The 19,369-nt window shown below is 51.2% G+C and overlaps 1 protein-coding gene across 1 annotated transcript; it reads right to left on the bottom strand.

Annotated features, from left to right (window-relative positions):
* Positions 1-1,181: 1,181 nt before the first annotated feature.
* On the bottom strand, positions 1,182-10,799 carry Unc119b (unc-119 lipid binding chaperone B). The gene is made up of 5 exons (XM_032886953.1): positions 10,520-10,799; positions 6,635-6,748; positions 3,637-3,748; positions 3,337-3,509; positions 1,182-1,553 (listed from the first exon to the last, which is right to left on the bottom strand). The coding sequence occupies exons 1-5, from the start codon at positions 10,761-10,763 to the stop codon at positions 1,441-1,443; spliced, it is 756 nt and encodes a 251-aa protein (XP_032742844.1). The 5' UTR covers positions 10,764-10,799; the 3' UTR covers positions 1,182-1,440.
* Between the last annotated feature and the right edge of the window lie 8,570 nt (positions 10,800-19,369).

Below are 19,369 nucleotides of genomic sequence, written 5' to 3'. Positions count from 1 at the left end.
TTTTGCTCAAGTACTTTGGGGCCCTGGTCGTGTCACAGGTGACATAACAGGTGATGTGGTGCCGCAGAGACACTTTATGCACACGCGCCCCTCCTGCACTTCATTCAATGCCAAACAGACCCCAGCCAAGCAGAGTCCTAGAGCCACCCACAGGGACAACCAAGGGAGCCAAAGAGGTGGGAGTCGGTCAGTGGGGAACTGAGGACACCTGAGGCCCACAAGTGTAGGAAGCCGGCTAAGGACAGCACTGACAGGCAACTTCTGCCTATGCTGCCCTTCCCAAACTCAAACATGCATCAGTTTGACAGCAGGTCGGACTGGCCATTCCTCAGGACCATGCTGTGGCAGATGGTTTGAGGAAGGACTTCAGCGGAAGGAAGGCAAACAGTAGGAAAGCCTTCCTAAACACCAGCCTCTGCTCTGGAGCCAAATCCCCACCCAGAGCCTCTTGCAGGCGTACTGTACAGTCAGCAATCTCTAGCGCTCGACTGTGCCTTCCCACAGGAGCCCCATTAGCCAATCAGTCCTACCGGAGATCTATCGGCCTCCTGGGCACTAAACACTGACACTAAAATTCCCCAAAGTCTGAGAATAAGGAGCACAGAGCACAACCAGCCTGCACTGAACTAGAGACACCACGTTCTGTGATCAAAACTGACAAGGGCCACGGCAGGACATGTTAAGGTCACAGCCAGGAGAGCAGAGCAGCTCACGGCTTCTAGAGCAAGAACAGCCGTCAGGCCGAGACTGTGGCTCCCCGAGGCCTGGGTGTGGCTTCTCAAAGGCAGGTAGGAAGCCTCCTCAAAAACTTTGTCTTTGACCTTCCAGCCCAGTGCCTTAGCTTGGGCTCCGCCCTACCAGAGTCTCTCTTCAAGTTTCTTCCAGTTGGCCTAACTGCACAGCGAGGACACAGGATGAGGGAGAAGTGAGCCGCTCTCAGCTGCTCTCAGCTGCCCACAGCACCCAGGAGCCTGCAGAGGGCTGGTAACCTGCGGGCCGGCCCAGCCCAAGCCTCTGGCTGACACAGCTGTGCCTGGACCGGCAGGCTTGTCGGGATAAGCAGTGCACGGCTAAGACTACACAGAAATAATCTTTTATCTGGATCCGGGAACCTTACCCTAATCTTTACCTCACTGTAAAGCCTCCGTGAACCAGGGGCAGGGAACAAACACTGGGAAGACTACACAGAAATAAGCTTTTATCTGGATCCGGGAACCTTACCCTAATCTTTCCCTCACTGTAAACCTCTGTGAACCAGGGGCAGGGAGCAAACACTGGGAAGAGAAACTGCCGCCTGGCACCTCCTCGGAGCACAAACCATCACCGCCCCAGATGCAGCCTCCTGGACCAGGTTCAAGGTGGGTGTTGACGGGCAGCAGCTGCAGTTCCGCCGTGAGCCTCGTGGTGGCGGCAGAGGACCTCCCGTCCACTGTGCAGCGCTTACTGGCCTCCGTTATAGGCATAGTCGGCCTTGTTGTGCATGATCAGCTTGTTGTCCACAAAGTAGAAGCTGTCGGAGCGCGTCTCATAGGGGTTCTCGATCATCAGACGGACTGCAAGGTGGGGAGAGAGCACTGTGTGAGTCTGCCCGTGGCTGGGCTTGAGGAACCCAGCATCCCTCCAAAGGGCGGACCAGCGCTTTGCAAAGTTTGACTGTGCTCTGCCTGGACCAGGGCAGAACAAAAGCCGGCCAGGGAGACTGGAGGGCTCCAGATGGACCGTGACGTCCAGTTCTATACAAGGATGCACTCGACTCTAGTCATCCTAGTCTGATCTGTCCTGTCGGTATCCTAGGAAACAAACCTCTCCCTCAGTCTCCGCCACTTCTTAACCCCTCACTCTTGGTCAGCTCGGCGAGTGAGCCCTGGCTCTGGGCATGCCAGTAAGATCCAGAGCAGCACACCCCTCTGTACCTGCTTCTCTGGGCTGTCTTGTTTGTGGAGAAAGGATCTCGCTATACCACTCTGGCTGGCTTTTTTTTTTTTTTTTCTGTTTCTTTTTTTCGGAGCTGGGGACCGAACCAGGGCCTTAAGCGCTTTACCACTGAGCTAAATCCCCAACCCCCTCTGGCTGGCTTTGAACTCACAGAGATTTGCCTGCCTCTACTTCCCAAGGGCTGGGGGTTAAAGGGAGGCAGGGTGCCCCACCATAACCAACTCACGTCTTTGTTTTATAAACGTTTTTAAAATGACTTATTTTGTGTGTACAGGTTTCTTTGCCTGCCTGTGGACATGTGTGTACCACATGTGTGCTACACTCTCAGAGGCAGAAGAGGGTCAGAGGCCTGGAAGTAGAGTTAAAGCCCTGTGAGGCACTGGGAATGGGGCTCGACTCTTCCCCATGTCTCCATCTCTCCTGCTGCTTCCAGGACTGCAAGCCAGAAAAGCCTAGGTACCCAGTCAGAGGAACAGAGGGGAAGCTTCTCTGTAGAGAGGGCTCTGGTGTTCACCTGAAAGATCTAGACAGAGGTCTTTTTGCCTAGGGAACTTGTGTCTGTCTGTCTGTCTAAACCCTCACCCTGACCTCTTTCAACACTGGAAGAAGGTAAATACAATCACAGGCGGTTCTGATTTAAAAGCCGTGTGTGCCCCGCCCCCACCCACCAGGGCAGGGCGCCCCAGGTACTACAGTGAGAGAAATGTCAAGTTCTCTGAGCTCATCCTGGACACAGCAACTTGGTTTACACTCAGACTCGACTCCACAACCTTTGTTTGGTTTCACTAATCAATCTAATCTCGCAGGTATCTGCGAATCCAGGTCAGCTCCAGCCAGAGTGAACAAGTGTGAGGGCGCCCTTGCCCAGTCCATGATTTCCACGGGGTCCTGTGGTCATAAGAGTGGGGCGTCCAGGGCTGGAGAGATGGCTCAGTGGTTAAGAGCACTGACTGCTCTTCCAGAGGTCCTGAGTTCAGTTCCCAGCAACCACATGGTGGCTCAAAAAAAAAAAAAACCATCTGTAGTTGCATCCAATGCCCTCTCCTGGTGCGTCTATGCTAATATACATAAAATAAATAAATACGGCTTTAAAAAAAAAAAAAAAAAAAAAAAAAAGAGTGGGGCGTCCACCACAGAGACCTGACACTTGGAGGACGCAGGCCATAATGTATCCGCTCGGAAGTAAGCAGGATGCAGCGGAGCTGTGAGCAGCAGTGAGGGGCTTGGCGAAAGCCTGGGGTGCCCCTTTCACTAACCCCGTAGTCCCAGGTCACATGACTAGACACATAGCAAGCCACACCTCCCTCTTGCGCAGAAGGCCACCAGACGGGGATGGGGGGGTGGGGGAGTGGGGGGGTGGGGGGTGGTCAGGATCTAGCTTGGAGCGAGGAGGATACATACTGACATCCTCCGAGAGCTGCGGGAACTCGTAGATGTGCTCACACGTGTTCCTGCTGCTAGGGATGCAGAAGCCGAAATCAAAGTCAAAGGTCTTCAGCAGCCGCTCCCGGAAGTAGTGCCGCTCGATCATCCGGAAGCCTGTCACCGGCCTGTCGCCCACGGTGAACTCTACCCTGTAGGAGAATCCCTGTGAGACTCACTTCATTTCCTACGCCCCCCACAGCCAGCCTCAACCCCACAGAGCACCTCTTCCCTGCGAGCTAGCGGAATGCTCTGCCTCAGAAAAACAGCAGCACTCACGTGGCACCGACGGTCCGCAGGCGGAGGAACGCTGGCGTGAATTGATAGCGGACGAAACGCCCCACGCTGATGTCTACGTCCACACTCTCCTCCTCTGTGTCCTGGTCTTGGTCTGAAAAAGCACAGAGCTGAGCCTTGAGCACAGGCACGCACATCCACACAGCACACCACCGACTCCCAGACCCACACTGGTCACAACCCTGCAGCCCTCCTGTCTGGGACCGTGCAGGGCATCAGGCTGGACCAGCAGTCACAGCAGCCCAGTGGGGAGGAGCCGCTTGTCCTGATTTCACAGATGAGGACACTCAAGTTCAAAAATGCTAAGTCACACCCAAAGTCCCCAAACAGTTAAGGAACTGAGCAAAGTTCTGAAGGCAGGCCAGTTGACCAAAGTCTGTTCTTCAAACATCGTGCTATCTGCCTTACGCAATTTGGGGGTGGGCATGTGCTGGGGTGACACAGTAAGACAGCAGCTGGATAGAAGATCTGACACAGAGACGAGGTTGGTACTGGAGATCAGAGCGCTACCTTGTACGAAGACGCTAAGTCCTAGAGGTCGCAGAGCGAGAGGTGTGTCCTGGGAGCGCTGTCTGACTTCGAATGATGACAGACTGACCTGCAGACTCAGGCACTAGTGTCTGCTGCAGGCCACTCCAGGCCCAATCCTCTGACTCCCTGGAAAGCTGGGCAAGGAACCAGCATACGGTCTGGCACGGGATCAGTGCCGGGCCTCTGGTGTAGCCCACTGCTGACTCCACATAAAAGATCTATACTGGTCGCAGTATGAACGTGGGGGAATTCTCTACCAGTCTGAGCATATGGGTGCCTTGAGCACCAAGTATCTCAGCCTGCGATGTCCCAGGGGCACTGAGACACTACCCTGGTTGGAACGTCCGTCTACCTACAGGGTAAGGGCCTGGATCCACTGATGTGACTCCAGCCTTCAAGGCCGAGCTGGGAAGGATGGAGAGCACAGTCCTGCACCTCCCACAGCAGGTTTCTCTGAGGCTCCAGTGCCTCGAGCAGGGCCGGAAGGTGACGGTGGAAACACAAGCATGCTGAGCTGGGCCAGTGATCATGCTGATGTTCCTAGCAAGCCTGTCTGTCTGTCTGTCTGTCTGTCTGTGTTTTAGCGTTTTAAACCAGGTAAGTGCTCCTCCTGAGAGCTAAATAAAGCTTGGGACAGTCTTTTCTTTCTTTGAGATCTAATGCCTACCTTCTCAAAGAGCTGCAGGCTCATTCCGAGCAACAAATCAATGAGAAGAATTTTGCAAAAGAAGTTTCATTAGGGGCTGGAGAGATGGCTCAGTGGTTAAGAGCACTGGCTGTTCTTCCAAAGGTCCTGGGTTCAATTCCTAGCACCCACATGGCGGCTCACCACTGCTATAACCTCAGCTTCAGGGGATTCAGCTCCCTCAGGCAGACATACACGTAGGGAAAACACCAATTCACATAAAATAAAAATAAGTAAGTTATTTTAAAAAGTAAGTTTCATTAGAAACCACAGTTGAGGGGTTTACAAGATGGCTAAGCCAGTAAAGAAACTTGGAGACCTGAGCCCCATCCTATGACCACAATGGTGGGGGGAGAGAACCAATGCCCACAAGCTGTCCCGACCTCGCTTCTGCCCAGGCACACATGCACCCCACACTCACATACACAGTAACAATAAAAAGGAAACCAGCACAGAAGCCCCGGTGCGCAAAGTCACCTCCATTTAAACAGCAAATTCGAGGCTAGCTCTAGCTACATGTGATTGTCTCAAAACAAGAAAATAAAGCAAAAGAATCAGCTCTCCTTGTACCTGAGGGGTGATGGCCACTGAGTCCTAGTTCACTTTTGGTCACCCATAGTCACAGAAACGGTCTCATGGAGTCTGTTGCACACTTAAGAATAATCGTTTACTGAGAAAGAAGAGAGAGAGAGACAGAGAGAGAGAGAGACAGACAGACAGATGGACGGACAGGAAGGCAGGCAGACCATGGGGCTGGAGAGCTGGCTCAGTAGTTAGAACACTTAATGTCCTTACAGAGGACAAGTTCAGCTCCCAGCACCCCTGTCTGGAGGCAAGTGTCCTCATGTGCACAAGCCCGGGAGGACACACAGGGCCACAAGCACTGCCCAAACACAAGCAAGAGGCTGGAGGGCGCCTCCCTCGCTGCACAAGGGCTCGGGGCAGGGCCTTCCTTCCTCCATACAGCGCAGCCGCAGCAGGGCTCGGTCTGCCGCTGTACAGCGTGAGCCACTGAACAACAGGGTCCTAGGGGAGGGTCGCACGGGAATGCTGGGTCTCAGCTGAGCCACTCACAACCACAAGGCAGTTCGCTAAAGAACCTGGACAGTGTCGCAACACAAGAAATGCCAACGTTCTATGCTGGTTGTGGTGACCCGTGCCTGTAACCCTAGCACATGGTGGGACTCAAGGGCACCCTCAGCTACACAGCAAGTTCTGGGCTAACATGGGCACATAAGAACCGGTCCTAAAAAATAAAAGCCAGCCAGTGAGATAGCTCAGTACACACAGGTGCCTGCCACACACTCCTTGGAACCCCCACTGCAGATGTGGAAACAGAGAACTGACTCCACAAAATTTCCTCTGGCCTCTACCTGTACATTCTGTACATTCACACACACACACAGACACACACACAGACACACACACAGACACACACACACACACACACACACACACACACACACAGACACACACACACACACACACACACACAGAGACACACACACACACACACACACACACACAGAGAGACACACACACACACACACACACACACACACACACACACAGACACATACCCTTTTCACAGAGCTCTAAACAGCTCAGTAGCTATGCCACTGGCAGGCGAGCTGACAGGAAGTAATAAAAGAGTCATGAAAGTGGGGCACAGTGGCATCCCAGAAACAGATGTGCTGGCCCACAAATACTGGGTTTCCCAAAGATCTGTCCTTCCGGGGCCGTGACCACAACACCCAGGCCTACCTGAGATGCAAGGTTTGGCAATCTCAAAGAGCACCGTCCCCGTCTCCAGATCTCGGATTTTGAAGCGGGTAAAGTCAATACTGTAGACATTGTCCTCGGGTTTACATAAATAATCTGAAAAGGAGACCGGTGTTATTAAGTAATCTTCCAAAGCGTACACTGTAGCTGTCCTCAGATCCCCTTACAGATGTCTGGGAGCCACCATGTGGTTGCTGGGAATTGAACTCAGGACCTCTGGAAGAGCAGTCAGTGCTCCTAACCACTGAGCCATCTCTCCAGCCCTCATCCCCATTTTAAAGCAAATGTGTTGTTCTCCTATACAATTCACTGATAATGTTCCTCCAAACATTCTCTTGTTTTTCTTTTTTTTTTTTCTTCCCCGGAGCTGGGGACCAACCCAGGGCCTTGCGCTTCCTAGGCAAGCACTCTACCACTGAGCTAAATCCCCAACCCCCCTTCTCTTGTTTTTAAGATTGATTTATTTATTTTATATGGATGTTTTGCCTGCATGTAAGCACCACATTCGTGCAATGCCGGAAGAAGTCAGAAAAGGGAGTCAGGTCCCCTGGAGTCATAGTTACTGTTCGTTGTAAGATGCCACCTGGGTGCTGGAACTAAACCCAAGACCCCAGAAAGAGCAGCCAATGCTCTCAGCCAGCAAGCCATCTCTCATGGCCCAAACGTTTTCTTTAAAATTCATTTAACATTAATTTTATGTATGTCTTAGTCAGTGTTCTATTGCTATGAAGAGACGCCATGACCAAGGCAGCTCTTAGGAAAGCATTTAACCATCATGGCGGAGACCACAGCAGCACATGGAGCTAGAGTGTGGTTCTTCCTTTCCTAGGGCTGTGACCTTTGACACAGTTTTCCTGGCCTGGTGACCCCAACCATCACATTGGTTTTGCCATTCCATAACTGTATCTTTGCTACTGTTATGAATCATAATGTAAATATCTATGTTTTCTGATGGTCTTAGATGACCCCTGTGAAAGGGTCGTTAGACATGCATGTGCGCACACTCGCGCAAACACACACACACACACAGGCACACACACAGGCACGCATGCACATCGCCCCCAAGGGGTCTTGCCACAGGTTGAGCTGCTGTGCTGGAGCGATAGCTGAGAACTACATGCTGATCCGTAGGTAGCTTTAGAGAGATGCTGGGCCTTCTGTGAATGGGCTGAATCTTCAAGCCAGCCCAGTCACACACTCCCTCCAACAAGGCCACACCTCCAATCCTTTCAGACATTCCACCCACGGTGACTAACTTGCAAACACACGAGCCTATGGGGGGTTCTTATTCCAACCACCACAACATGTCTGGTACATGTTTTGCCTGTGTTGCATGGGTACACTGTCTACAAGGAAAGCCAAAAGAGGACGCCACATCCTCAAGACTGGCATTACAGGTAGTTGTGAGCCGCCATGTGGATGTTAGGAATGGAATCCAGGACCTCTGGGAGAGCAACCAGTGTTCTTAACCACTGAGCCATCTCCCCAGCCCCCAAGCACCCTCTTGGATTATCAAAACTAGGAAGTTCAAGAGAGAAAAGGATACAGGACAGAGAGAAGCCGAAAGATTCAGTGTGTGTGTATGAAACTGTCAAAGGGTAATTTGTGCTCTTGCTGTTATTGAAGACGAGGCTTCTCTGTGTAGCCCTGACTGTCAGACCAGGCTGGCCTCAAACTCACAGAGCTCTGCCTGCCTCTGCCTCCTGAGTGCAAGGATTAAGGTGTACGATCACTGCCTAGCATTGTTTTTTGTTTTTTGTTTTCCTTAAACATGTCAGTTTTTACTTCCCGGGCAATGGTGTTTTGCCTGCATGTGTGTCTGAGGGTGATGGATCCCCTAGAACTGGAGTGACAGACAGCTTCGAGCTGCTGGAGCTGCTGCTGCAGGTTCTGGAAAGTGAACCTGTGTCCTCTGGAAGAGCAGCCAGTGCTCTTAACCACTGAACCATGCCTCCGGCCTGAAATTTTCAAAAATATTTAATGCATACTGACTAAGAAATAATATAGGGATTGTTTGCCAACTGTATCAAAAAACAGAACAAACTTTTCTGGAAAAGTCCAGATTACACAAGTAAGCCAGACTCTGCAAGCCGTACAGAGTATGACATAAGCACTCCACTCTCACTGTAACCCAAAGGTCTACGGACAGGAAATAGGCAAATGAGGTCTTCACAACGGAACTGCCGGTGGTGTGGTGTGCACTGAAGCCAAGTTGGATAATCACATGTAACAGACTTTAACATCTACTTCAGCCACTGAAAAGGTTAAACCCATTCTTAGTCTGCAGCACAAAAACATGCATACATTAGCAAGGTCAGCGAGAACGTTAGGCCAAAGCAGCGCCTACAGCAACCCAGGAACTCCTCAAAACCAAGTCCCAGAGCTGCTGTTGCCTTCTCTGCTGGCTCCCCACAGCAGCTCTTCCCGCTCCTCAGCACTGCCTTAGCATGCCTGTGTGTGAGCTGTTTCACACTCTACAAGCAGGGTGCTCTCCAGGGAGAAGGCACACTGGAGAGCTACAGTAACTCCAAAAGCCTGTGGCAGGGGTCCGTGTCTATGGGACGTGCTCAGTAAACAACTTACAGGAGAACTTAAGAGTGATAAAATCCAAAGGCCACTAAGCTCTGGCTGGGGGCTTTCTCTAAGGACTTGCAGAGATGGGCAAGGGACATCACTCTCAAGTGTTCAGGGAGACCCGAGTGCCCTTAGCACATCGGTAGGTCGGTAGCATTTGACAGTTCTAACTTGCCAGTGAGGCTCACAGGATGTTAGTGGTCAGGTGCTAACCATTTCTGTACTTTCAAATCCCCCGTGAAAACCGAGAACTGAAGCAGCTTTTCACTATTCTGGGACCGCAGGGCATAACTATCTAAAGTTGTTTACAGACAGACGAGTGTCCCAACCCAAACAGTGTTGGGAAACTGGGTCGCCAAACATCCAAAAATCAAATTAAAACTATTTTAGGAGATGGAGGTTTCCTTTTCCACAGGCTGAACCAGTTAATGGCCACTTTCCCTCAAACTCCATCTCCAAGTCACAGGATTGGACACGAACAACCTGAACTACACCGGGGCTGAGTGAAACAATACAGCGGCCACTCTGGCACCCTTCAGGGAAGCGGGGTTAGAAGTCTCCAGGGCAGGGAGGTGAGGAGGACGAGCCAAAGCTAACCAGGTGACTGCAAACTCCTGCAGGAAAGGGTGTCAGGTCACAGCCGGACTGAGCACCTTCCGAAAGACAGAGATCAGCAGGGAACCAACACGGATTTCTTCCCACCATTCCTTACAACGCCAAAGAGACAGGGAGGTGGCTTCTCATGCAAAACTCATACTTCTGAAACCCTGACGAATTAAAAAAAAAGTCTCAAGAGCAGGATCCCCGGGCCAGTTTGAACAAACGCTCAAACTTTTAAACTTTTTTGGGGATGTGGTACAGTGTAAGTCTGCAAGGAATGCGACAGCCACGTGTTTGATGGAAGCACAAGCTACCTGTACACAAAGGGGTCCCCAACCCCAGAGGGGGATTGAAAGGTCGAGTGGGGGAGGGGCTGTCATGAGCTTGAGCAGAGGGAAAGGCGGAGTCGGCAGGTAGGGGCTCCGGCCCCGAGGGCTGCGGAAGCTGGGGGTAGATCAGCAGGGTGGGCAGGAACCTGGTCGAGGGCTGAGGTCTCAGGGAGAGGGCTCCCGGGCCGGTAGGGTCGCACCAGGCCCAGAGACGATCGGAACTCTAGAAGCCTTGCCCGCCGGGTCTGGGAGCCCGGCAGTCAGAAGCACGGCCTGAGCCGACCCCGGCGCCACCACACGGCCCAGGCCGCCAAGGGCTCCCAGGCCCGGTGCCCAGGGAGGGCACGGCCCGCCCGCCACTCACTCTCGGTGACCCGGTTGAGGCGTAGGACGTGCTCAGGGCGGATCGTGTCCAGTGCCAGCAGCTCTTGCTCCGTGACCGCGGTCCCCGGGCCGTCGTCCGACGTGTGTGGCGGCCCCTGCCGCCGCGCCTTAAGCCGGTTCAGGACGCCGCCGCCCGCCTTCTTCTTCTCCTCCTTGCCAGCCACCAACCCGCCGGGCCCAGCCTGGGACCCCGCGGTCGTAGCCTTCGGGTTCGACCCGCTCATCGCTCCACCGCCAAGATGGCCGCCACCTCAGGGCGCCGTAACTATGGAGAGCGGGGGCGGGGCCCAGGCGCCTGGGGCGGGGCTCGAGCTCCTGGAGGCGGGGCCGAGAGTCTGGGGGCGGGGCCTGCGGGGAGCCGCCTCCCTGGCTAACTTTGAGTCTACTAAGTGAGATAAGGCTGGACTGAACCCCGAGGGTCTTCACACTCCAGTCACCCTTGATATTTAAAATACATCCTTAGAAAGTAAAACAAGATAAAGTGAAATATATTTTTAGTCAAACGGCTTTGAAACAACTTTAACAACTAATTTGCTGGCGAATACTTTTAATCCCAGGTACTTAGGAGGCAGAAGCAGGAGAATCTCTGAGTTCCAGGATAGCTAAGGTTACACAAAGAAACCTTGTCTCTTGGAGGAAAAAAAGGTGGTCTTAACCACTGAACCATCTCTCCAGCCCTTATGTCTTTTTTTTTTTTTTAATGTATATAAGTACACTGTCGCTGTCTTCAGACACACCAGAAGAGGGAGGGCATCGGATCCCATTATAGATGGTTGTGAGCCACCCTGTGACTGCTGGGAAATTAAACTCAGGACTTTTGGAAGAGCAGTCAGTGCTCTTAACCACTGAGCCATCTCTCCAGCCCCCCTCCTCCTTTTTTGTTTGAGACAGGGTCTCACAGGTCTTACTATGAAAACCTAGCCAACCTGGAACTATGTAGCCAAGCCTGGCTTCAAACTCACAGAGCTCCACCTGCCTCTGCCTCCCAAGTCCTTGGTTAACTATGTATGCCACCACCTGCCTCTACAGTCAGGGCTTTTAACAGGGCTAGGAAACTGGGGTGTGACTTCCAATTTAGCCTTCCTCACTCCTCTCTAAGGTTTATGAAAAGGCTCTCTTTGAAAGGAAAACAATGTAACCACATATCCTAGCAGGAAGGAAAATAGAGAAATACTGTATTAAACAGTAACTGGCCTCCCTTTGACCCCCTACACTGTACTCTGAGTCTCTTCAGCCACTGTAGGAAGTGTGACTGTGACTGTTTTCCAGGGCAGTCCCCTAGTAGACAGACAGTCTGCTTCAAATCAGACCAGGCAGGTAGAGCCTAGAGCTGGTGCACCCAAGGTGAGCTTGATGCTGCCGGGTTTTTCTCTGCAGACAGGGAGGGCAGTTCTGTTGCTTCCCTAAAGATGGCTTGCCTCTAATCAGCAGGCTAGGGCTGGATGGCAGGTACACTTTGTGGTGTAGGACCAAAGACTAGTAATTTCCCCAGTATCTAAGTCACTTCACTCCTAGGCTGAGAACTTTTTTATTTTTATTTTTGTAAAGCATCGATTCATTATTCAAACATCCAAACTGTTCCCCCCAAAGGAGATTTCTGGCATATTCCAAAGCTATGTGGTGCTTGATTGGTGAGTACGGTTTTCATAGCTTTGTATAGGGGTAACATGTGTTGTTCTAGGAATTCCTGAAAAGTGTTGTGTGGGGCTTGGAGTGATAAGGTCATCCGTGTGAACGATAAGGCTCACACATGTGGCTTGCTTCCCAGTTGATGGAACTGTTTGGAAAGGATCAGAGGTGTGTGGCCTCAGAGAAGGTGTGTCACCTGGAGTTGGTTTTGAGGTTGTAAAGGCCCACACCGGGCCGTGTTAACTCTCTCTGCACTGGGCTGTGTGTCAAGATGTGAGCTCGCAGCTACTGCTCCAGTGCCTGTCGCCTGGAGTGGCGCCACTCACTCTCAGTGACCCGGTTGAGACATAGGACGTGCTCAGGGTGGATCGTGTCCAGTGCCAGGTCCCTCTGCTCTCACAGGAAACACACATGTTGCCCACTGAGCCATCTCTCCAGCCCCCTTATATCACTGTCTTAAAAGGTTACATTAAGTTTTTAAATTTGGTATATGTATGTGTGGTCACACAGAGGCCAGAGGGAGGAATTGGATGCCGTGGAATCGGAGTTGTATATGGCTGTGAGCTGACAAATAGGGGCTGGGAACCAGGCCTGCGCCCTCCGGAAGAGCGGCAGGTGCTTTTAACCCCTGACCCATCTCCTAGCCAAGGTTACTTTTTTTTTTTTTTTTCCTTTTCTTTTTTCGGAGCTGGGGACCAAACCCAGGGCCTTGCGCTTGCTAGGCAAGCGCTCTACCACTGAGCTAAATCCCCAACCCCGCCAAGGTTACTTTTAATGGTGTCTTAGTTAGGGTTCCCATTGCTGTGAAGGGACATATCTAAAACAACTCTTACAAAGGGCAATATTTAATTGGGGCTGACTTACAGGGTTAGAGGGTCTGGCCATTATCATGAAGGTAGCATTTGGACAGCACTCAGGCAGCCATGGTGTTAAAGAAGCCAAGGGCTCTACATCTTTTAAAAAATTTTGTACATATAAATACACTGTTGCTGTCTTCAGACCCACCAGAAGAGGGAGGGCATTGGATCCCTTATAGATGGTTGTGAGCCACCCTGTGGCTGCTGGGAATTAAACTCAGGACCTCTGGAAGAGCAGTCAGTGCTCTTAACCACTGAGCCATCTCTCCAAAGTTCTACATCTTGATCCACAGGCAGCAAAAAGGAAACTCTTCCACCCAGGATGGAGCTGAAATGTAGCCCACCCTCACAGTGACACACCTCCTCCAACAGGGCCACACCTCCTGATAGTGCCACTTCCTGTGGGCCAAGCATATTCACTACATTAGGTGAAAAGAATGTATTTCCCTATACTTAGGAGGCTGAGGTAAGATTGCTGAGAATTTGAGGCTAGTTATGGACATACAGTGAGTTTCAGTCTATACTGGATCACAAAGAAATAACTCTCAATAAAACACACACACACACACATGCAAACATGAAACCAGATTTAAAATTTGTGTGTGTGTGTGTGTGTGTGTGTGTGTGTGTGTGTGTGTGTGTCTCACAGCATGCATAGAGACCAAGACTAAACTAGGGAAAACTGCTTTTCTTCTCTCATGTGGGTCCCAAGAAAGGTTTTCAGACTTGGAGACAGGCACTTTATTGTGGCTTTAAAACTACAAGTTTGGGGTGGGCATGGCGTTACACAACTATATAATTTAGGTTGGGGGTGTGTGTGAAAGCAGAATATCACAAGTTGAGAGCCAACCTAGGCTACACAGTTAAATTTCTGGTTCAAAAAAATGGGGGTTGGGGATTTGGCTCAGGGGTCGGGCGCTTGCCCAGCAAGCGCAAGGCCCTGGGTTCGGTCCCCAGCTCCGAAAAAAAAAAAAAAAAAATGAAGTTCAGGGCTGGAGAAATGGCTCAGAGGTTAAGGGTACTAACTGCTCTTCCAGAGGTCCCGAGTTCAAATCCCAGCAACTATCTCACAACCATCTGTAAACGGATCCAATGCCCTCTTCTGGTGTGTCCGAAGACAGCTACAGCATACTCATATATAAATAAATAAATCTTTTTTAAAAATTAAGTTCAGCAAGGCCCTGGGTTCGGTCCCCAGCTCCGAAAAAAAGAAAAAAAAATTAAGTTCAGATCCTAGGTTCACTTGTGGCAATTTTGGGTAGGCCATTCCTCCCCAGAATCTGAGCCCTTGGGCGTGTCAGATAGTCACCATATGCCCCAAACTGCCAGGAAGACAAAACAAATAGCAACAAACAGTCCTGTGCAGATGCCAAGGAGGATCCTGGGAATGGTCCTATGTCAACATTCATGAATGGGCCATCCCAGGGACCTCTGCGGGGGCAGAGGGAAGATGTGGAGCAGTGTGGGAGAATAGTTTCCTCCATCAGTCAGAGGTAGGCAGAAACCAGGGCCAGGCCTTGAAGACACAACAGATTTGAGTGGAAGCAGTAAGGGAGCTCACTCTTTATTCAGGAATTCTTTATTTTCTTATTTTTTTTTTAAAAGAAAAATCATAAATTAATTTTATTTATTGAGGTCTCATCATATAGCCCTAGCTGGCCTGGAACTTGCTATGTAGACCAGGCTGGCCTCGAACCTCGAACTTCCAGAGATCCATCCATTTGCCTCCACCTCCCAAGTGCTGAAGTCAAAGCCACCCCGCAGCCTCAGTTTTTAGTACAAGGTCTGAGCCGAGGAGGAAGGAGGTTTACTTTTTACTGCCATAGGTGTCTGAGAACAAAGAAAACTAAGGCTCTTGGGACTGCCGCTCCAGAGCCTCCGGGTTCCGCCCCTCTTGCCTTGACCCCCTCACCTCTGCTCCAAGAAGCTTTCCAGTAAGTGTTAGAATATCGCCTCTCCCCTCTATGGCGGACGGGGCGGGGGTGTGTGTGTTAAGTATGGAGGAAGGTCTGGCACACAGGCTCCAGCCAACCCGGAGCCTGATTTCCTAAGTAAGATTACTATCTGGCCCCACAGAGTGGTCCAACCCAACAGCTGCGCTTGGCCATGCTCTTCTGTCAGACAATGTCCCTCCCTGGGAGTCCCTACAGCGGTGCAGTTTCAGGTCCCATCCCCATTTGCCAGGTCACTGCTGCTGTGCTGCACCACGGTAACACCTACCTCTAAATGGTAAAGAATTTTACCTTTGAGAGGGCTCAGCCAGAGGCTCCATGGGCCCTGAGAACGGACCCCATCAACACTGGCTTTTATTCTTAGAGCTAAGTGCTGAATTCTGGGCTGGAGAGATGGCTCAGCGGTTAAGAGCACTGACTGCCCTTCCAGAGGTCCTGGGTTCAATTCCCGTGGTGGCTCACGACCACCTGTAATGGGATCTAATACCCTCCTCTGTACTCACATACATAAAATAAATAAATCTTTGTTTAAGAAATGCTGAACTCGGGGTGGGGATTTAGCTCAGTGGTAGAGCGCTTGCCTAGGAAGCGCAAGGCCCTGGGTTCGGTCCCCAGCTCCGAAAAAAAAAAAAGAAAAAAAAAAAAAAAAAAAAAAAAGAAATGCTGAACTCTGCCATTGAAAGAATGACAGCAGGCAGGGCAAACTCATCCTTCCTCACACAAAGCCAGACACATCCGTTCCTGTTTGGAGAAAGTGGGTATGTTCTGGAGACACATCATAACATCCTGGGGAGATGGAAGGCAACACAGAGTAACCACCAAGATCCAGAGTCGAGGACTAGGCATGGTGGCCATAACTTTTAGTCCCAGCATTCAGGAGGCAGAGGCAGGCAGAGCTTCGTGAGTTGGAGACCAGCCTGGTCTACATAGTGGGTTCCATGACAACCGGGTTGCTTCGTCAGATGCTGATACAAAAGTAAATAAACCAAGAATCCTGCCTGTCGCTTTTTCTTGTGGTGTGGCCGTGGGCCAGTCACTCTCAAAGGGAAAACACAGAGTAAAAGTGGCACTGTGGCCAGCCCATTTCAAAGGCTCACTTGAGGATTGCTACAGTTAGGCTAGCTGGAGGGACAGCCTGGGTTACTTACTGGTGGCCGACTTGACCATTTACTAACCTGCCTGAGGTAGGTAAGTGACATTAAGCCTCCTTCCTGCACTCTGGCCTTCCTCCTGCCAGGGAAGGGGAAGCAAGAGAAATGTGCTGCGGCTTCTTCGCTTTACCGTAGGTGGCCTCAATGGAGGGCACAGACAGAAAGACACAGCCTGAGGCCTGGTGTGCCTTTGACCAGAGGTCAAGGCTGAGTATTCCAGTCCGAGTGAAACAAAACAACACGCGAACTTGATTTCTCCTGGAGTGCCGGCTCAAGTGGTCAGATGAGGATTTGGAAGTGTGGACCAGTTTGTGTCTGGAGGTCAGATGACAACCTGTGGGATACCGGCTCTCTCTTCCCATGTGTGCTCTAGGGTCTAAGTCAAGCCTTAGGCTCGGTAGCAAGGACCTTACTTGCTGAGCTGTCTTGCTGGCCCCACACTAGCCCTCCCTTCTCCCACATTCATTACCTTTACCTTCTATTATTATTGTGTGTTTGGGGGAGGGGACCACAGCATGTGTCAGTTCTCTCCCTCCACACTGCGGATCAGGTTCTGGTCATCAGTCCTGGTGGCCGCTGAGCCATCTCACTGGTCTTTAGTGGTGGGGGTGGAGTCCAGACTGACAATCTAACGGAGTACTTAACTGAATGTGGTCTTCAATTCCCGATCCTCCCAAGAGTCGGGATGACCAGTGTGTGCTACTGCAGCCAGCTTACCATCACTCTTTGTGAGTTAAATTCAATCTCCACACAGCATCACTGCAAATTGTTTATTAAAACACAAAGCAATGGACAGTGAAAACATCCTGACTTCTTACTTTTTGGTGGGAGTGGGTGGGGCATGGAAGGGATAGAGACTGATGGAGACAGCCCAGAAGGAGCGACAGCTCTACCTACCCCTGCTGCTTCCCTGGCCAGCCAGGTTCAAGGTCCCTCACTACACCTTGCCACGCTGCTGTAGATGCATGGCGTGGCGTGGCCGAGTCAGGCTGGCCTCGCAGGGAGAGATGGAAAGAATAAAGCACTACAAAGGCTAAGGACTTGACGCCTGCTCTCCAGAACTGGATTCCACACAAAGCAGCCAAGTTCATACTGAGGGACAAGCCAGGCTGGGCCAACAGTGGTTGAAGAGGCTACCCTTAGCTGAGAATGGACAGCCATCCGATCCTGGGGGAACTTTGAGAAAAGTTAACGTTCCGTAACTCCAACGAAGGAACTAATCCAGGGTCAAATTTCTTTTCATTCCCTGGGTCATGGCACACAGGAAAGAGAAGAGCTAAGAATGCCTCTTTTCCTAGTTCTGCCATGACATCTCTCCTTGCCAAGTCTCCCCTCCCACCTGGCACCGTTGAGGCTTCCTGACAGTTGTCCTTTGAAAGGACGGGAAACACACTCCAGTTTGTTGTTGTTTCCCTCAGACTGAAATAAAGCACTAAGCTCAAAATAGAGGTGAGGATGGAGTTCTGCTCTTCCCGATGCTGTGTGCTCCCATCACACAAGACTGCTGGATGTGAGCGCGCCAAGCTTCTCTGCCAGCTTCCACAGGCACTACTGTTCCCGGCCCCTTGGTTTTACACTCCCGAGAGAAGCCCATCCCAAGAGATGCGTTCTGTTCTTTTCCTGCCAAGCCAACCAGTCCCCAAGTCTGCTCTTATCACGATGATCTGGCCACGTAGAGCAAAGGAGGCAAAAGCAGCCCAGGAAAGACACATCGGCCGGCCAGCAAGCCATACACATACAAAGGAACTGGCCCTCCCTGGCAACTCACCACAGCACCACGCTAGTCGGCTACCATCATTAGGAAATCTAGCCCTTGCTCCTCTCCTGTGTTGGAGAAATCTAACATAGTTTTAGTTCCACCTGGAGGATAAAGCTGCCCTGAGCTCTCTGGTGTGAGCAGTAAGGCTTCTTTGCAATTTTCTTAGCACTCTTTGATCCCTAATTCCATCTTCCCTAGAGGAGAGGCTGAACTCTGCTGCCATCTCTGAGCAGATCCTGGGTGTCTGCAGTCTGTCTGTGTATCCTCTCAGTCTCACCTGAGAATCACCTTCTTCAGAGGCCACAGCAGGAGCATCTGTTAGGTCTCTCATTTGAAAATGCTCACATGCTCTCCTAGGTCTTTATAGAGTCACAGAGAAGTGTCACATGTGGTGGCCACAATTCCATTAAGGTTCCCCAAGGCAAGAAGACACTTGAATTATGTTGGAGTAGGCCAGCAAGGAGGGGGAGAGAAAGGGAAACAGCCCACAGCAGGGACTATCGGACCCCTGCCCAGACCTGAATCTAGAGGGGACGCCCACCTGACTCAGAGCAGGAGAGGAAAAGGCACTGTGCTGACCGGGGCGGGTCCTTCCCCAGTTCCCAGGGAGGAGAGAGAACCCACTGACTCCCTACTGACTCCTCCCTGGACTCCGAAAGGTGAGCCAGTTTCTAAGAAGAGGGCTCTGAGTGCTAAGAGAAGGAAATACTGCGGCTGTTTTCTCAGATCCTTAGCTAAGACTCTAGACCAGGCCAGGCCTTCCCAGCAGAGGCGGGAATGAGACAAGAAGGAGAAATTCCTTAAAACAGAAGCTTCTCAAAATTAAAAAGTCAAACCACAATTCTAAAACTGCTCCCAGCCACACAACGCAGGAGTCAAACACAGCTCAACCCTACCCATCTCACTGAGGTTCACGTGACCCTGGGATCTCCTACTCAGCAGGAGCAGGAAAAAAAGGTCACATACTTAGTCAACAGGCAGTGCCTCTCACACGATGGGCCCTTGAGGGCTGCCTTCTAAACTGCCAATCTGTGGGTGCCTAGTGAGCAGCTCCTCCTCAGGACTGCAGACTTTCCAAACAACAGATTTAATGGTTTAGGGGACATGAGTCCCACAAACCATTTCTTGGCACAATACTTAAGATAGTTTGAATAAGACCTAAAGCAAGCAGGCAGAGGCCAGCTGGCCCCTGACTGACCTCATCCACACTGAACCTGCAGACTCAACCCAGTTGTCCTCGCTTGCTCCTCCCAAAACATTCACAGAGCCACCCTCTGCTATCTTGTCCTTCTCTCTACACCCCGGGCCAGAGGATAGCTCAAAACAGAACCCCTGGGCCTCTCCAGCCCACTCCCCGACTGGCACCACTCACAGCTCCCAATCCCAGGCAAACTCCTTGTTCTAGCTCAAAACACAGAAGGGAACAAACAGTGCAAAAAGCAACATGAACAATGGAGTCATTCTTGACACACACAATACGAA

The sequence above is a fragment of the Rattus rattus genome, chromosome 16 (genome assembly GCF_011064425.1).
Source record: "Rattus rattus isolate New Zealand chromosome 16, Rrattus_CSIRO_v1, whole genome shotgun sequence".
In the NCBI taxonomy this organism is placed as follows: Eukaryota; Metazoa; Chordata; class Mammalia; order Rodentia; family Muridae; genus Rattus; species Rattus rattus.
This window is presented reverse-complemented; position numbering and strand designations above follow the sequence as displayed.